This window comes from Staurois parvus, unplaced genomic scaffold, assembly GCF_062004578.1.
Source record: "Staurois parvus isolate SC_StPar_1 unplaced genomic scaffold, SC_StPar_1.0 ptg000521l, whole genome shotgun sequence".
Classification (NCBI taxonomy): Eukaryota; Metazoa; Chordata; class Amphibia; order Anura; family Ranidae; genus Staurois; species Staurois parvus.
Genome location: NW_028318317.1, coordinates 259,584 through 275,261, shown reverse-complemented (window position 1 = coordinate 275,261; position 15,678 = coordinate 259,584). Strand labels below are relative to the sequence as shown.

General features: G+C 45.9%; 1 protein-coding gene and 1 long non-coding RNA gene across 2 annotated transcripts in view; one reads left to right on the top strand and one right to left on the bottom strand.

Annotated features, from left to right (window-relative positions):
• The first annotated feature begins 710 nt into the window (after positions 1–710).
• On the top strand, positions 711–12,195 carry LOC149451766 (uncharacterized). Its single transcript, XR_016314989.1, has 3 exons — positions 711–829; positions 4,065–4,168; positions 10,283–12,195. It is a non-coding gene; the product is annotated as an uncharacterized LOC149451766 (long non-coding RNA).
• The window catches only part of LCTL (lactase like), a 99,162-nt gene continuing 93,431 nt past the window's right edge, over positions 9,948–15,678 (bottom strand). Inside the window, exons 15-16 of the mRNA XM_089690196.1 lie at positions 13,574–13,618; positions 9,948–10,501 (exon numbers count right to left, since the gene is read on the bottom strand). Coding sequence (XP_089546322.1) covers positions 10,386–10,501; positions 13,574–13,618 — 161 coding nt within the window. The 3' untranslated portion in view covers positions 9,948–10,385. The remainder of the gene's footprint in view (positions 10,502–13,573; positions 13,619–15,678) is intronic.

The following is a 15,678-nucleotide window of genomic DNA, read 5'->3' as shown; positions in this document are numbered from 1 at the left end:
TGTTGAGAACTACTGTGTGAGCTGTGATTGGTCACAGCTTGTCACATGGTACAAGTCTGTTGTGAATAGCCCTGTAACCATGTGATCTCAGTGATCATTCACAGATTTCACACGTAGTAAGCAATGATGTCACAAGTGACATCTTGCTTACTACTCTTCATGTGATCACTGATTGGCCAATCAGTGATCACATGATTGGGACCTCGCACAGAGGTCCCGTACGATGATCGGTGTTCCACTGTGTCCGGAGGAAACAGCGGGCACCGGATCACGGTGCTGCACACTCCCAGGGAGAGTGCACAGCTTGAAAATGCGGGTGCCGTTGATGACCAGCAATCCACCCCTGGACTGCCACTGTCCTGCCGTTTTATAAACAGCGGCCAGAAGGCAAGTGGTTAAACTATTTAATCACATGATCGGGACCTCGCACAGACGTCCCGTCCGGCCGGAGGACACAGCAGGCACCGGATCGTGGTGCTGGGCGCTCCCAGGGAGCGTGCACAAGCAGGGTGCAGGGTCGACCCTGCACTGCCACCGTCCAGCCGTTTTATATACAACAGCCGGACGGGAAGTGGTTAAATAATGATGCGTTTAACTGTATTTCTCACGGTTACAGACAGTTGCTAAGGATCTATTATGGTCTTTGATATGTATATTTGATAGCTTCATCATTTCAAAAAACGGTTCATATATTCATTGTTTCCCTGCAGTTCACACCCTCAGACATGGAGACTGGAGATCATCAGTGGACACGGCCAAAAAGAACTAAAAACCACATGGCAGCTCAGTTCCAGACCACCTGTAGACCATTTGCCGTGTGATGTTTCAGGTATTGGGCTAACATACTGCCAATTGTAGTGTGTGCATTTATGTTTCAGATACAGATTGAAGAGGAGTTCTGCTCCCCTCCCAAAAATGAAATCAGCAGCTACAAATACTGTGGCTGCTGTCTTTTAATATTAGGGCACTTACCTGTCCAGTGATCCAGTGATGTCCTCACCCCAAGCAGATTCTTCAGTTGGCTGTCGGGTGCCGGCGCCGCCATCTTGACTAAGGGAATCCGGCAGTGAAGCCTTGCGGCTTCACAGCCGGTTTCCTACTGCACATGTGCGAAACAACTTGTGATTTTTGAATGGGCCGCAGTCCCTCAGAGACCTGTGAAATGTCCTGGGGGGGGAGAGTATGGGCTGAACTGCAGCAAACTGAGCCAGGAGTGGGAGCGGGTACCTGTCAGAACCAGGTGCCAAGTGTGGCAGCTGAGGCGGGGGGGGGGGGGGGGGGGTTGGGCAGATAAATGAAGCTTCCACTTTTGAGTTCTAAGTAGTAGAAGCCAAAGGCTAAGCAAAGAAGAAAAATAGACTACATCACATTTCTGCAACCTGTCATACAGATACCTGTAAGGGAACAGTTGTTTAACACCCAGTTTAAAATTATAGCAAATCATATTTTTTTTTCTTCTTACAAATCAGGTTTATATTTTTTTTTTTTTTTTTAAATACATTTTGACCTCCTTAAGGTTTTACCCCCTTCATGACCAAGGGCAATTGCTTGCTCACACAACATTGTACCCAAACAAAATTTCTATCATTTTTTTTTCAAACAAATAGAGCTTTATTTTGGTGGTATTTTATCACTACTGTTTTTTTTTTTTTTTTTTTTTTATATTTTTTTGCTATATAAACAAAAAAAGACCGAAATGATATTTGAAAATAAAAAAATAAGTTTTTTTTTATTTCCCTTAGTCAAAGTCAAAATGTACTCTTCCACATTTCTTTGGTAAAAATAAACCAAATTATTGTTTATTCTGTCACCTGTGCAGTACAGCGTCCTTATAAAGCTGGTGTGGTGGTGATCAGGGATACTGACTGGTGACAGTATTTAAAAAAAAAAAAAAATTAACCACTTGAGCTCCAGAGGATTTACCCCCCTTAATGACCAGGCCTCTTTTTGCTACTCGGCGCTGCACTAATTCAACTGATAATTGCGCGGTCATGCAATGCTGCACCCAAACTAAATTTACGTCCTTTTTTTCACACAAATAGAGCTTTCTTTCGGTGGTATTTGATCATCTGTGCGCTTTTTATTTTTCACGCTATAAACGAAAAAAGGCCAAAAATTTTGAAGAAAAACAATATTTTTTACTTTCAGCTATAAAAAATATATAGTAAACTCAAAGTTGGTTATAAATTTAGGCCAAAATGTATTCTGCTCCATGTTTTTGGTAAAAAAAAAATCCCAATGAGTGTATATTGATTGCTTTGTGTGGAAGTTATAGCGTCTACAGACTATGGTATAGATACTGCAATTTACGCCATTTTTCTGCTATACAGCGCCGCGCTAGTTTAAATGACAATTGCGCGGTCATGCAATACGGTACATAAATGAAATTTACATCCTTTTTTCCCCACAAATTGAGCTTTCTTTTAGTGGTATTTGATCGCCTGTGCGGTTTTTATTTTTTGCGCTATAAAAAAAAAGGCTGACAATTTTGAGGAAAAAAAAACAATATTATGGACTTTTTGCTATAAAAAATGTCCAGTAAAAAAAAAATGCAAAAATCAAATTTAGTCATAAATTTCTGCCAAAATGCATTCTGCGACATGTCTTTGCTAAAAAGAAAAAAACCCAATACATGTAAATTAATTGGTTTACGTGAAAGTTATAGCGTTTACAAATGGCGGGAAAAAGATACTGGGATTTTTAGGGTTTTTTTTCATACTAATAATGGCGGCGATCAGTGACTTATGGCAGCGACCAGCGACTTATGGCGGGACTGCGGCGGACATTCTGACATTGGGGGGTACTGACTTGGGGTCACTGACATCCCCAAAAACACTAATACAGTGATCAGTGCAAAAAGAAAAACACTGACACTGTACTAATGGCACTGGGGAGGAAGGGGTTAACTTTATTTTGCAGGGAAGGGTTATAGGAGTGAGGGGGAGTGTTTTACTAGGGGGCGGGGTGTGTGCTGCACAGGACACCGCTGATCGAGAGAGAGAAACTCTTCTGTCTCGATCAGCTTGTCCTTGAGCTGACAAGGAAGTGACAGACAGACAGCACAGCTACTGCAGCTGTGCTCTCTGTCACTGTTTACCGCTGATCGCCGGGAAACAGCCGCTAAGGACCGGCTGTGACCCGGCGACTGACATCCGCGGCGGTGATCGGCGGGACAGATAGGGCGGCGCGCCTTTAAAACGTGGTTTTGCCTGCCAGTGCCGCCCTGCCGCCGTATATCTACAGTGGCTGGGCAGCAAGTGGTTAAATAATTTTTTTCCAACATTTTTTTTTTTTTTTCCATTTTTGTTTTCCATTTTTTGTCCCAACATTTTTTTTATCCAACATTTTTTTTTTCTGACATTTTTTTTACATCCTGTCATCAGAGTGGTTCAGTGTCACCATAGTGTTGCATATATCAGTGATGATTAACTCTCATGAATGAAAGCCATGCTTGTTTACTATTGAGATGCTGTGATTGGTTACAGCTAATAACATGGCACAGAGTGCTGTGATTGGCCCAGGTATAGCTATGGGCCAATCACAGCACCAAAATAGTAAGCAATCTGACAGTTTTTCTTACAAGTAATCTTATGATCGCTATGATTGGCTATAGCAATCACATGATACCCCGGTTGCTCACAGTGGCCAGTTGCTAAACGCCGTGATCAGCAACGCAGCATTATGATGTGAATAGGACACATTGGAAATGATTGTTTTTTTTTTTTTAGATGTCCTTTTTGTTGATCTGCTTTTTACAGCCACGCTAAAATGCAGATCAACACACTGTTGTGGATTGGCCCCATAGCCAGGGAGCTAGGATGGAAATGTCAACAATCAGAGCCTACGCATTTCTCTAAATGAGCGATAGACATCTTGTTCCTAGATCTGTGGTGAGAAAGATAGTGCGAATATCAACTCTTTTAGGATCTTGAGGCTGTATTTAAATGATATGGTGATGTACACATTTTCTCATGCTTGAATTAACTCAACATTATTTCTGATATTCCCATAAACCTAATAATATCCATGATGTGCCCTCAGAGTTGTTGTATTTTTATTCCCAGGTTTCCAAACTGACATGACAATCAGCGCAGACCATGAGGACGTTGCTTACTATCAAGCCCAGATCAGCTGCAGTCAAGTGTGCTTCTGCTGAGATTTCACACAGGTATCCTCGGGAATATTGTCCCATATTGTAACCTTGAATCATTTTCTATGAAGCTGCATTTTGTTGATTTTGTTTTTTTTATTTACATTGTTCCTACTAAGGATAAAGTGGTGATATAGGACAGCAGGCAGAGGCAGTTCAGTTACCTTATGGTCTTACTTAGCTGGATGGATCTTGCAGCTTTTCAAGTATGAAGGGTCCCGAGCCGTCAGACGTAAGAGATGTCATCTAGCTAGGATTACGACACGCACGCACGTTCATGCAGTAGCCTACCCTGAATCATCAGACTAGCTAGGCCAGCCGAGTTATTTCCAGGCAGTCTATGGTGGTAGAATCCAGCCTCGGTGATTGCATCCTCGGTGATTGCATCCTCGGTGATTGCATCCTCGGTGATTTCATCCTCGTTGATTGCCGGTCTGGTGATTTCTGCATCAATGTTTGCAGCTTTAGGTGACTCTAGGCATTGTGACTCCAGCCTCTGTACCTCTGATGGTTAAGGGTAGGCTACTGCTACTCTCTCCTTGCTCAGAGGTACAGAGGCTAGAGCCACAATGCGTAGAGTCACCTAAAGCTGCAAACATTGATGCAGAAATCACCAGACCGGCAATCAACGAGGATGAAATCACCGAGGATGCAGTCACCAAGTCTGGAGTCTACCACCATAAACTCCCTGGAAATGACTTGGCTGGCCTAGCTAGTCTGATGACTGAGGGTAGGCTGCTTCATAAATGTGCGTGTGTGTAGTAATCCTAGCTAGATGACATCTCTTACGTCTGATGGCTCAGGGTAGGCTACTGCATGTGCGTAAATGTGTGATGTGATCCCAGTTAGAAGAATACTGTCTCCTCGCTCAGAGGTACAGAGGCTGGAGCCACAATGCCTAGAGTCACCTAAAGCTGCAAACATTGATGCAGAAATCACCGAGGATGCAATCACCAAGTCTGGAGACTACCGCCATAGACTCCCTGGAAATGACTCGGCTGGCCTAGCTAGTCTGATGACTGAGGGTAGGCTACTGCATGAACGTGCGTGTGTGTAGTAATCCTAGCTATATGACATCTCTTACGTCTGATGATTCAGGGTAGGCTACTGCTATTCTCTCCTTGCTCAAACATAAGAGATGTCACCTAGCTAGGATTACTACACACACGCACGTTCATGCAGTAGCCTACCCTCAGTCATCAGACTAGCTAGGCCAGCCGAGTCATTTCCAGGGAGTCTATGGCGGTAGACTCCAGACTTGGTGATTGCATCCTCGGTGATTTCTGCATCAATGTTTGCAGCTTTAGGTGACTCGAGGCATTGTGGCTCTAGCCTCTGTACCTCTGAGCGAGGAGACCGTATTCTTCTAACTGGGATCACTACATCACACATTTACGCACATGCAGTAGCCTACCCTGAGCCATCAGACGTAAGAGATGTCATCTAGCTAGGATTACTACACACACGCACATTTATGAAGCAGCCTACCCTGAATCATCAGACTAGCTAGGCCAGCCGAGTCATTTCCAGGGAGTCTATGGCGCTAGACTCCAGCCTTGGTAATTGCATCCTCGGTGATTGCCGGTCTGGTGATTTCTGCATCAATGTTTGCAGCTTTAGGTGACTCTAGGCATTGTGGCTCCAGCCTCTGTACCTCTGATTGAGAAGAGAGTAGCAGTAGCCTACCCTGAGTCATCAGATGTACGAGATGTCATCTAGCTTGGATTACTACATGCATGGACGTTCATGGAGTCATTTCCAGGGACTCAAGCCTCGGTGATTGCATCCTCGGTGATTGCATCCTCGGTGGTTGCATCCTCGGTGGTTGCATCCTCGGTGGTTGCATCCTCGGTGGTTGCATCCTCGGTGGTTGCATCCTCGGTGATTACATCCTCGGTGATTACATCCTCGGTGAGTGCATCCTCGGTGAGTGCATCCTCGGTGGTTTCTGCATCAATGTTTGCACTTTAGGTGATTCTAGGCATTGTGGCTCTAGCCTCTGTACCCCTTAGCGAGGAGAGAGTAGTCTTCTAATTGGGATCACTACATCACACATTCACGCTCATGCAGTAGCCTACGCTGAGCCATCAGACGTAAGAGATGTCATCTAGCTAGGATTACTACTTGCACACATGTTCATGCGGCAGCCTACCCTCAGTCTTCAGACTAGCTAAGCCAGCCAAGTAATTTCCAGGGAGTCTATGGCTGTAGACTCCAGCCTTGGTGATTGCATCCTCGTTGATTGCCGGCCTGGTGATTTCTGCATCAATGTTTGCAGCTTTAGGTGACTCTAGGCATTGTGGCTCCAGCCTCTGTACCTCTGAGTGAGGAGAGAGTAGCAGTAGCCTACCCTGAATCATCAGATGTAAGGGATGTCATCTAGCTAGGATTACTACACACACGCACGTTCATGCAGGAGCCTACCCTCAGTCATCAGACTAGCTAGGCCAGCCGAGTCATTTCTAGGGAGTCTATGGTGGTATACTCAAGCCTCGGTGAGTGCGTCCTCGGTGAGTGCATCCTCGGTGAGTGCGCCCTCGGTGAGTGCGCCCTCGGTGAGTGCGCCCTCGGTGAGTGCGCCCTCGGTGAGTGCGCCCTCGGTGATTGCGCCCTCGGTGATTGCGCCCTCGGTGATTGCGTCCTCGGTGATTGCATCCTCGGTGATTGCATCCTCGGTGACTGCCGGTCTGGAGATTTCTGAATCAATATTTGCAGCTTTGGTTGACTCTAGGCATTGTGGCCAGGGTTAACAACTATCGCACTATTTCACACTGATCCGTCAGTGCAGCTCAGTGCACCTGCGGCTTTCCTGTGGGTTAGTTGCACTTGGTCATAGACTTCTATATAGCGATGCACCGATACCATTTTTTACCGGCGACTATGATACCTTTGCGGTGCAATTCGAGACCATACAAAATGAACGGGCTCAATTTGCACTGCAAGAAAATCGCATGCGATGAGAACCGGAATGCAGTGTGATTCCTGTCCAAATCAACTTCAGTGTCCCTGCGGGTGTGGTGCAAATTTGCAGTGCTAGTTGAGCCATTTATTTTTGTACGTCTCAAATTGCACCGCAGGGAAACCAAATGTGATGTTCTCAGGAAGCACGCCGCATTTCTGTTCCATTCACGTTCGATTTGAGCCCTTTCATTGTGTATGGACTCAAATCACACTGCAATGGTATCGGTTTCAGGTATTGGACCATGTGCACGAGTACTTGTGCAAATGCTTAGTATTGGCACCGATACCAATATCGCTGCAACCCTACTTCTACTATATCCTGAGGGTTTGGTGCGCTTTCTGAAAATGCACCCAAAACCCCTGAGTTCAGGAGTTTTGGTGCTCTTTCAGAAAGTGCCCCACACCCACAAGTTGTAATAGAAGTCTATGGCAAATCGTGTATATTTCCTGAGGAAAGCCGGAGGTGCACTGCGCTGCACTTGCGGTGCGGGTAAACCACAGCGAATCAATGAGAAAGCAGCCTTATAGGGTGCTCAGGACAGTAAGGACTTGCTTATATTTGCAGTTTGGGGGGGGGGGGGGGCGATAAAATCCCATAGTTCATTGTAGCCTGAAACTAGTTACCAAATCACTTAAGTGGCCCCCATTCTTCAAAAGGTTGAGCACCCTGATGCAGAGCAAGGGGTCATTTCAGGCTACTAAGGGGTTAAATGATAGACTTTTTTTGTTTTTTTAGAACTATAAAGTATTTTTTATACTAGTTTTGAAGTTTCTTCATCAATTTTCATGTTAAAAATAAATAAAAACATAAACTTTAATTGTAGAATCAGCTAAAATGTATCGGTACTCGTCTAACTTTTGACAAGTACCAAAGACACACCCCAATAAAATCGCAGCTCTCCTACAGTGTAGAACCTCCACTGTCCTACTAGCAGCGGGTCCCAGCATCTGCACGTGTTGGATTGAGCTCAACAGGAATGGTCTCTGGCATGATGGGTAGTTCCTAGATCGCTAAAGGGTTAAAGTATAACTAACCCCTCTCCCTCCAGAGGATTCCCCCCCCCCCCCTTCCTGACCAGGCCATTTTTTGCGATACGGCGCTCTGGTACTTTAACTGACAATTGCGCGGTCATGCAATGCTGCGCCCAAATGAAATGTATGCCCTTTTTTTTCCCCACAAATAAAGCCTTCTTTCAGTGGTATTTGATCACCTCTGGTTTTTTTTTTTCGCTATAAACAAAAAAATACTGACAATTTTGGAAAAAAAAAACAATGTTTTTTTACTTTTTACTATTAAACATGTCCAGTAAAATCAAATTGTCATAAATTTAGGCCAAAATGTATTCTGCTCCGTGTCTTTGTTAAAAAAAAAAAAAATCCCAATACGTGTAAATTAATTGGTTTATGTGAAAGTTATAGCGTCTACAAATGGTGGTATAGATACTGGGATTTTTTTTTGCTCTTTTATACTAGTAATGGCAGCGATCAGCGACTTATAGCGGGACTGCGGTGGGCATTCTGACACTAACTGCCACTGACATCCTCAGTGACTAAGAAAAGCACTGACACTGTACTTTTGGCACTGGGCAGGAAGGGGTTAACATCTGGGGAGATTAAAGGGTTAACTGTGTGCTGTTTTACTATGTGTGCTGTGTCTGCTGATCTCCCGCTCAGTAGTACCCCAGCTCTGCTGATCTCTCGCTCAGTAGTACCCCCCGATCTGCTGATCTCCCGCTCAGTAGTACCCCTAGCTCTGCTGATCTCCCGCTCAGTAGTACCCCTAGCTCTGCTGATCTCCCGCTCAGTAGTAACCCCCAGCTCTGCTGATCCCCTGCTCAGTAGTACCCCCAGCTCTGTTGCTCCCCTGCTCAGTAGTACCCCCAGCTCTGCTGATCCCCTGCTCAGTAGTACCCCCAGCTCTGTTGCTCCCCTGCTCAGTGGTAACCCCCTGCACTGCTGATCCCCCACTTAGTAGTACCCCCCGATGTGCTGATCCCCCACTCAGTAGTACCCTCCGATCTGCTGATCTCCCACTCAGTAGTACCCCCCCAATCTGCTGATCTCCCACTCAGTAGTACCCCCAGCTCTTCTGATCTCCCACTCAGTAGTACCCCCTGATCTGCTGATCTTCCACTCAGTAGTACCCCCCGATCTGCTGATCTCCCACTCAGTATCCCCCCAATCTGCTGATCTCCTACTCAGTAGTACCCCTTAATCTGCTGATCTCCCACTCAGTAGTACCCCCCGATCTGCTGATCTCCCACTCAGTCGTACCCCCAGCTCTGCTGATCCTCTAGTTTGCTGATCCTTCTATCTCTTCAGTTCTCACTCCCCTCTCACTATATTGCTCCAATGCTGCGCACCACGAGTGACATTGCTTGTTTCTTCCGCTCCGGTCCCCCAGCTTTGCTGATCCTCTGCTGCTCAAACCTCTCTCTCCGGTTCCCGCTCACCTGCTATAGCGTTCCCATGTTCCACACCACGTGTGCCGTCTGCTAGTTGCTCCGCTCCTGGGTCCAGACCCCGCTCACCTTCCTGCTGCTCCACACTGCACACCAGATCTGCACCAGACACTCCCAGAATATATACACCTAAACTGGAAGTGACTGTTGATAACGACTTTCCAGTTCACTTGTTGGTTTCCCAGTGCATCCTGGGATATTTCATACATTCAAATCAAAGCTAATGCTGAATAAAAGCCTCTCAAAAACGGCAGTTGCTGTTAGCGAGCGTTGTCATAGACTTCTATGGAGGCTTTGGCAATGGTTTGATGCACCAAGAAAGCGACACGGGGTATAATTTTTGTAGCAAAGCAAACGCAAAGTGTAACCAGGACTGTAAAGTAACCATTTTATTTAGTCACAGGGGCTTTGATTGGCATTCAGAGCGCTCTACAAAAGCCTGTCCAATGCCACATTTTGAAGCAAGTGTGAACAAGCCCATAGGTGATCCAGTTATGAGCATGTGCAATAGTGACTTTTTTTTTTTCCTGGTTGCAGCAATACTGTATAACATCTGAACAACGACATACATATACCAATCACCGTTACTCACTTGCTTCTGTTTTAAAATAAAAGCTCACTAGCCAGGTTTTTTATGTATCTACAGTTCTCAGCTATATATGCTATGATTCTAACACTGCATTTCCTTTTTTTTTTTTTTTTCCATCAGGGAAACAGAAGAGAAGGGGGGGGTCCCAATTCTTCGGAGAGTCTGTGCTGGGCGGAGATGACAGTACTGTCAGTGATCTTGTCCGTATTCCATTGTATGTGTCCTAGCTTTGTCTTCGTAGAAGGATCATCAGGAGCACAGCGCTGATTAGAATGCACAATGTACAGACTGTAGGTACCACAATCTCTGTCACCATCTCCATGTGGCTGGTCAGCGGGTCTAGGGATTTGTAGAAAAATACTTGGATGAGCAAAGACATGTGTTGTTTAATATATAGTATATGAAAATATAAATATACTGCTGCCAATCGCTGTATGTGACCAATAAATAGCGCTTTCATATGATGAATTCAGAAAAATAGATTTTTCCCTAATGCCAAGAATGGAATGCAGCAAAAGGTAGGCCTCACTGACATAAGCGAGTACATGCATACGCCAGACTTCTGTAGCTGGAATCACTGGTGCAGGGCTGCTGTTAGAAACCACGGGGCCCCATACAGCTAACCTGACAGCCCCCCTACTCCAAAACCCCCCCACAGTTTACTATGCTTCAGTTATGAATGAACACAGTGAGTGATAGGTACCAATCACTCATTGTGTTCAGGCAGGAAAGGAAGAGGCTGGTAAAATATGACATATTAACCCAGCCTCTTCCTTTCCTGAATGAACACAGTGAATAATCGGTACCGATCACTCATTGTGTTCAGGAAAGGAAGAGGCTGGTAAAATATGACATATTTAACCAGCCTCCTATTTTCTTGATTGAACATAGTGAATGATTGGTACCGATCACTCATTGTGTTCAGGCAGGAAAGGAAGAGGCTGGTAAAATATGACATTTAACCAGCCTCTTCCTTTTCTGAATGAACACAGTGAATGATTGGTACCGATCACTCGTGTTCAGGCAGGAAAGGAAGAGGCTGGTAAAATACGACATATTTAACCAGCCTCTGTCGTTGCTGAATGAACACAGTGAATAATCGTTCCGTTCACTCATTGCGTTCAGGCAGGAAAGGAAGAGGCTGGTAAAATATGACATATTTAGAGGTCCCTTCCCCTACTCTCCATCCTGAATGATCCTATTGGGTGCTTGCAGCTGCTGGTGGGAAGGAGAGGAGGGAATCTGGCAGCACTGTGGGCATGGGGGGGGGGCACAGAGGGCAGCAGGGGGAAACATATAATGCACAGAGAGGGTGATACGTGCACCAGGGGGGTAATTACTGGAACCAATCCCCTGTATGGCTCTCTCTGCAGCAGCTGAAAGCCAGCGGGAGGGAGAGGAGAAGAAGCCAGCTTTCAGCTGCAGCAGAGAGCCATACAGGGGATTGGTTCCAGTAATTACCCCCCCTTGCCATGCCGATCATCCTCCTTGCCCACTTCCGATTCACCCAGCTGTGTGGACCCCATACAGGAGGACTGGTGGTGGTACCCCCTTTTCCACGGCCCTGCACGTGCATACCAGTGGCAGCCTGCACAAACTAATGACAGGCTGAGAGGAGCCATCACTGTTTGCACGTACCTACTCACCCAATGGCTACCTACAGTTATGGACAGACATCCAAGCCTAGATGCATCTGTCTGCATCCAAGGTTACTCATCTGGCCGTAATCTCTGGGTTTGTGGCAACAGGCGACGGCATCCCTCAGCCTGTCATTACTTTGTACAAGCTGAGCAGCTGCCGTTGTTTGCATACAACTGTCATCCCAGCCGCAAGAATCTACTGATCCTTGTCCCTGTGTAATCCGGTGTATGCACAGAATCGCCCGTGTCAAGGAGGCCTAATTCTTCATCCAGAGACAGCTAAATACTAAACCCAAAAAATCTTTCCCATGAGAAGTGGAAAGTAGAGCAGATGTTTACTAAAGGCTTTCCCCACCGACAAGTGTAGGAAAAAAAATAAAAGTCCTTGTAAGAGTTTTGCTTTTCTTTCTGTGATTTGTGGTCCATCACCAGCCCAAAGTCCTTATGAAGTATAGCTACAGGCAAAGCTTTGTATATCTATAGGTAAACATGTATGCAGCATGTCGGCAATAAGGCCCACTCGCCAAGAGGCCACATATATGCGCACGGCCGGCAGGAAGGAGTTAAAGGGTAACTCCACTTTCGTGGGGGAAAAAAAATAGCAAATAAAAAAATAACAATATAGTGCAGGGGTCTCTAAACTTTCTAAGCAAAGGGCCAATTTACTGCCCTTCAGGCTTTTATAGGGACCAGATTGTGGCCAGTGGGATTAGAAAATGCCCTAGCATCAGCAGGCATAAACAATGCCCCATCCTTGGTTTAATTGGGAGGAATAGTGCCCCAGTGCAGTGTACATGGAGCCTTATGCAGGCCATAAACGGGTCGAAAACCTGCAGTTTTTTTATAAAAAAAACCTAAAAATCGGTCGTTTGATCGGCCGACGTTACCACCAACGGTAAAAAAAACAGCCGATTTTCGTCCCATCTACGGCCGGCATTTAATTACTTCTGTCCCTTGCAGAAAGCTTCGCTATTATATTTTACATGAAAAGTATTGTGGCTGCAACAATGTATCCATTTCAGATGCAGATGTTTTTATTCGTGTACAAATGGATACATAGTTGCAACTGCAAGACTTTTCATATAAAATATAATAGTGGACTGGAATTCTTTTTCTTATTCTTCTTCTTATTCTTTTTCTTCTTCTTGAAGGTCACGGCTCATGCGCAGATTTTTTTATCGGTAAAACGATCGGCCAATTTGCCCATCATTGCCGGGACAATCGGGCGATCGGCAAAATCGGGCGTGAATTTTCCGACTTTACCGATTAAAAAAAAAAAAAAAAAAATGTGCCAAAACCCTGAAAAACGGCCGACCAATTAACCTACTAACGGTGCGAAAATCGGCCGAATTTTTTTTTTTTGCCTGAGAAATTGTCCGATTTTTGACCCGTCTATGGCCTGCATTAGTGATGTAGTAGCAGCTTCCCCTCTCCTGTGTACAATATGCCGTGATGTAATGGAGCCATTATCACAAACGCTCATTTCTAGTCCCAGGTCATGAACTGTATATAAAAACTTTGTTCCCATTGCAAAGAAAAGTAATAAAAATTGTCTGTCATTTGGTCATATTGGGGTAAATAAACTATGATCCCACTTAGTCGTCCTGCAATGGGAAGAGGGTAAAGAAACAATGATTGCAGCGTCTTTCCTTTAAATGTACATAATAAATAGCCGGCTGCCTTGATCCGGGTAGAAAGCTGTAAAAAAAGAAGCTATTTTATATTAGACTACATTTATGATAGGTCAGTTCTTTCTGAAAGCACATCTTACCATGAATTAGCCGCAGAATATTTGCAGCCGTATTCCTCTGTTCCTCTGTTATTTCAAGAAGAAAACATAAAAAAAAAAAAGGGTAGGCAACATGAAAATCGATCAAGATGAAATCCTGCACAATCCATGTCTGGGTGCCCCAAGTCCATAACATCACAATATGGGGTGTCACCAGATGAAGCAGCGGCTTTTCCCTCTCCGCTCCGGCCTCAATGTATGTGTTGTGGATCTCACAGGTGATACTGTAAACTATTATTTTACTGCAAATGTAATGTGTGCATAACTAGTGAGGCCTAGATGGGGGGGGGGGAGCCTGCCTTAAAGTGTATTTTCACATTTGCAGTTTATAATTGAGAAAACCCTGCCATGTTTATGTGTTCACGTAGCATATCTATTTTTATTTTTTTATATTTCTTACCTTTTTATCTGTTTACCAGGTGGAAGGCCTCGTGGCAAACTACTATAATTTCTGAAGAGTCCCAGAATGAGTATGTTCCAGGGACAGGCTGAGCTCCCCCTTAACCTACAATGCAGGAGGTCCTTTACTCTAGGTCAGGGGTAGGCAACCTGAGAGCCGCAGGACTACAAGTTCCATCATGCCTCTGCAAGTCATCGCTGTAACTGTCAGTTTTGTAATCGCAATGCCTCATGGGAAATGTAGTTCCACAACAGCTAGAGAGCCACAGGTTGCCTACCCCTGCCCTAGGTTCACACCTATGCAGCCTTGCGGGCCGCGTTTTGCACGGGCACGAGAGCCCATTCATTTGAATGGACACCCGTGCCCCGTGACACGCAGGGAAAGAAGTCCATTCACTACTTTGGAAATTGCAGCCGAGGTTCCCAGTACGGTTGCGTTTCCCAGTGCGGGTGGCGTGCCATTAGAACTAACGGCACCCGCCCCCCGGGTCTGCAGTTCTCTGTGCAGGTGGTGCGGCTGCACGGATTTTCGCGCGGATCCGCAGCAGCACCACCTGCATAGATGTGAACCGGGGGTGAAGCCCAACTCCGGGAACATTTGAAATGATCCCTTGCAGTGGAGCTGCACCCGCACTGCAAGGTTCAATCGCTCATTTTGTCTAAGGGCGAATAAAAACACTCAAAAAGACGATGCTCCCCTGCACTCCAACAGTGGACTCTCCCTCAGCATCATAATGTCCAATACAAGGCTAAGGACATCTTGATGACATCAGTACCTGTGGGGGAGATGCTACGGGGACTGGTGTAGCAGAACAGAGAATCAGGTAAGTAGATCCTTTATATTTTCCCTGGAACAAACTGAGCAATTCATTTTTTGCAACATATGCCCAGTCCCACTGCAAGGGATACTTTTAAGTTTCTTGGATTTGGGCTTTAAAGTGGTTCTAAAGCTTTAAGGCTTTTCACCTTCATGCATTAAGGTGAAAACCTTCTATGCTGCAGCTCCCCCCTTACCCTCCCCGCCCCTCCCCCCCCCTCCCCTTAACCTTCCCCCCCTTAACCTTCCCCCCCTTAACCTTCCCCCCCTTAACCTTCCCCCCCTTAACCTTCCCCCCCTTAACCTTCCACCCCCTTAACCTTCCCCCCCTTACCCGAACCCACTCCGATCCGGCTCTAGCTGCTGTCTCCTCCTCATTAGGCAGATTGATGGCTCCCGCTGCTGTCAATCAAATGCTATGATGCAGGGGGCAGGGCCGAGCCACCCGTTCTGTGTCAATGGATGCGGTCAGGAGCAAGCCCACACGGGTGCCCCCATGGAAAGCATGGGGGTAGGCGTGCCAGCGGGGGACCCCCAGAAGAGGAGGATTGGGGCGTCTCTGTGCAAAAGCATTGCACAGAGCAGATAGGTATAGACGCGTTTTGTTTTTAATTAAAAAAGAAAAAAAAAGTGAAGGTTTAATATCACTTTAACTGCACTTCAGTTGAGACCATTAGGTTGTGACCATTATGAGGGTGGGCTGGCACTCCCCTACATTCTGGTGGTGGACTGTTCCTTGGCGTCAAGTCCATTGCAGGGCTATTGACCCTGCGTTGGACGTGATGTCAGTATCCTAGAGCATGGGGGAGGAGTGACTGTGGGGGGCTTGTCCAGCTGCAGGGCAGAGCAGAGGATCGGTTACGTAAATCTT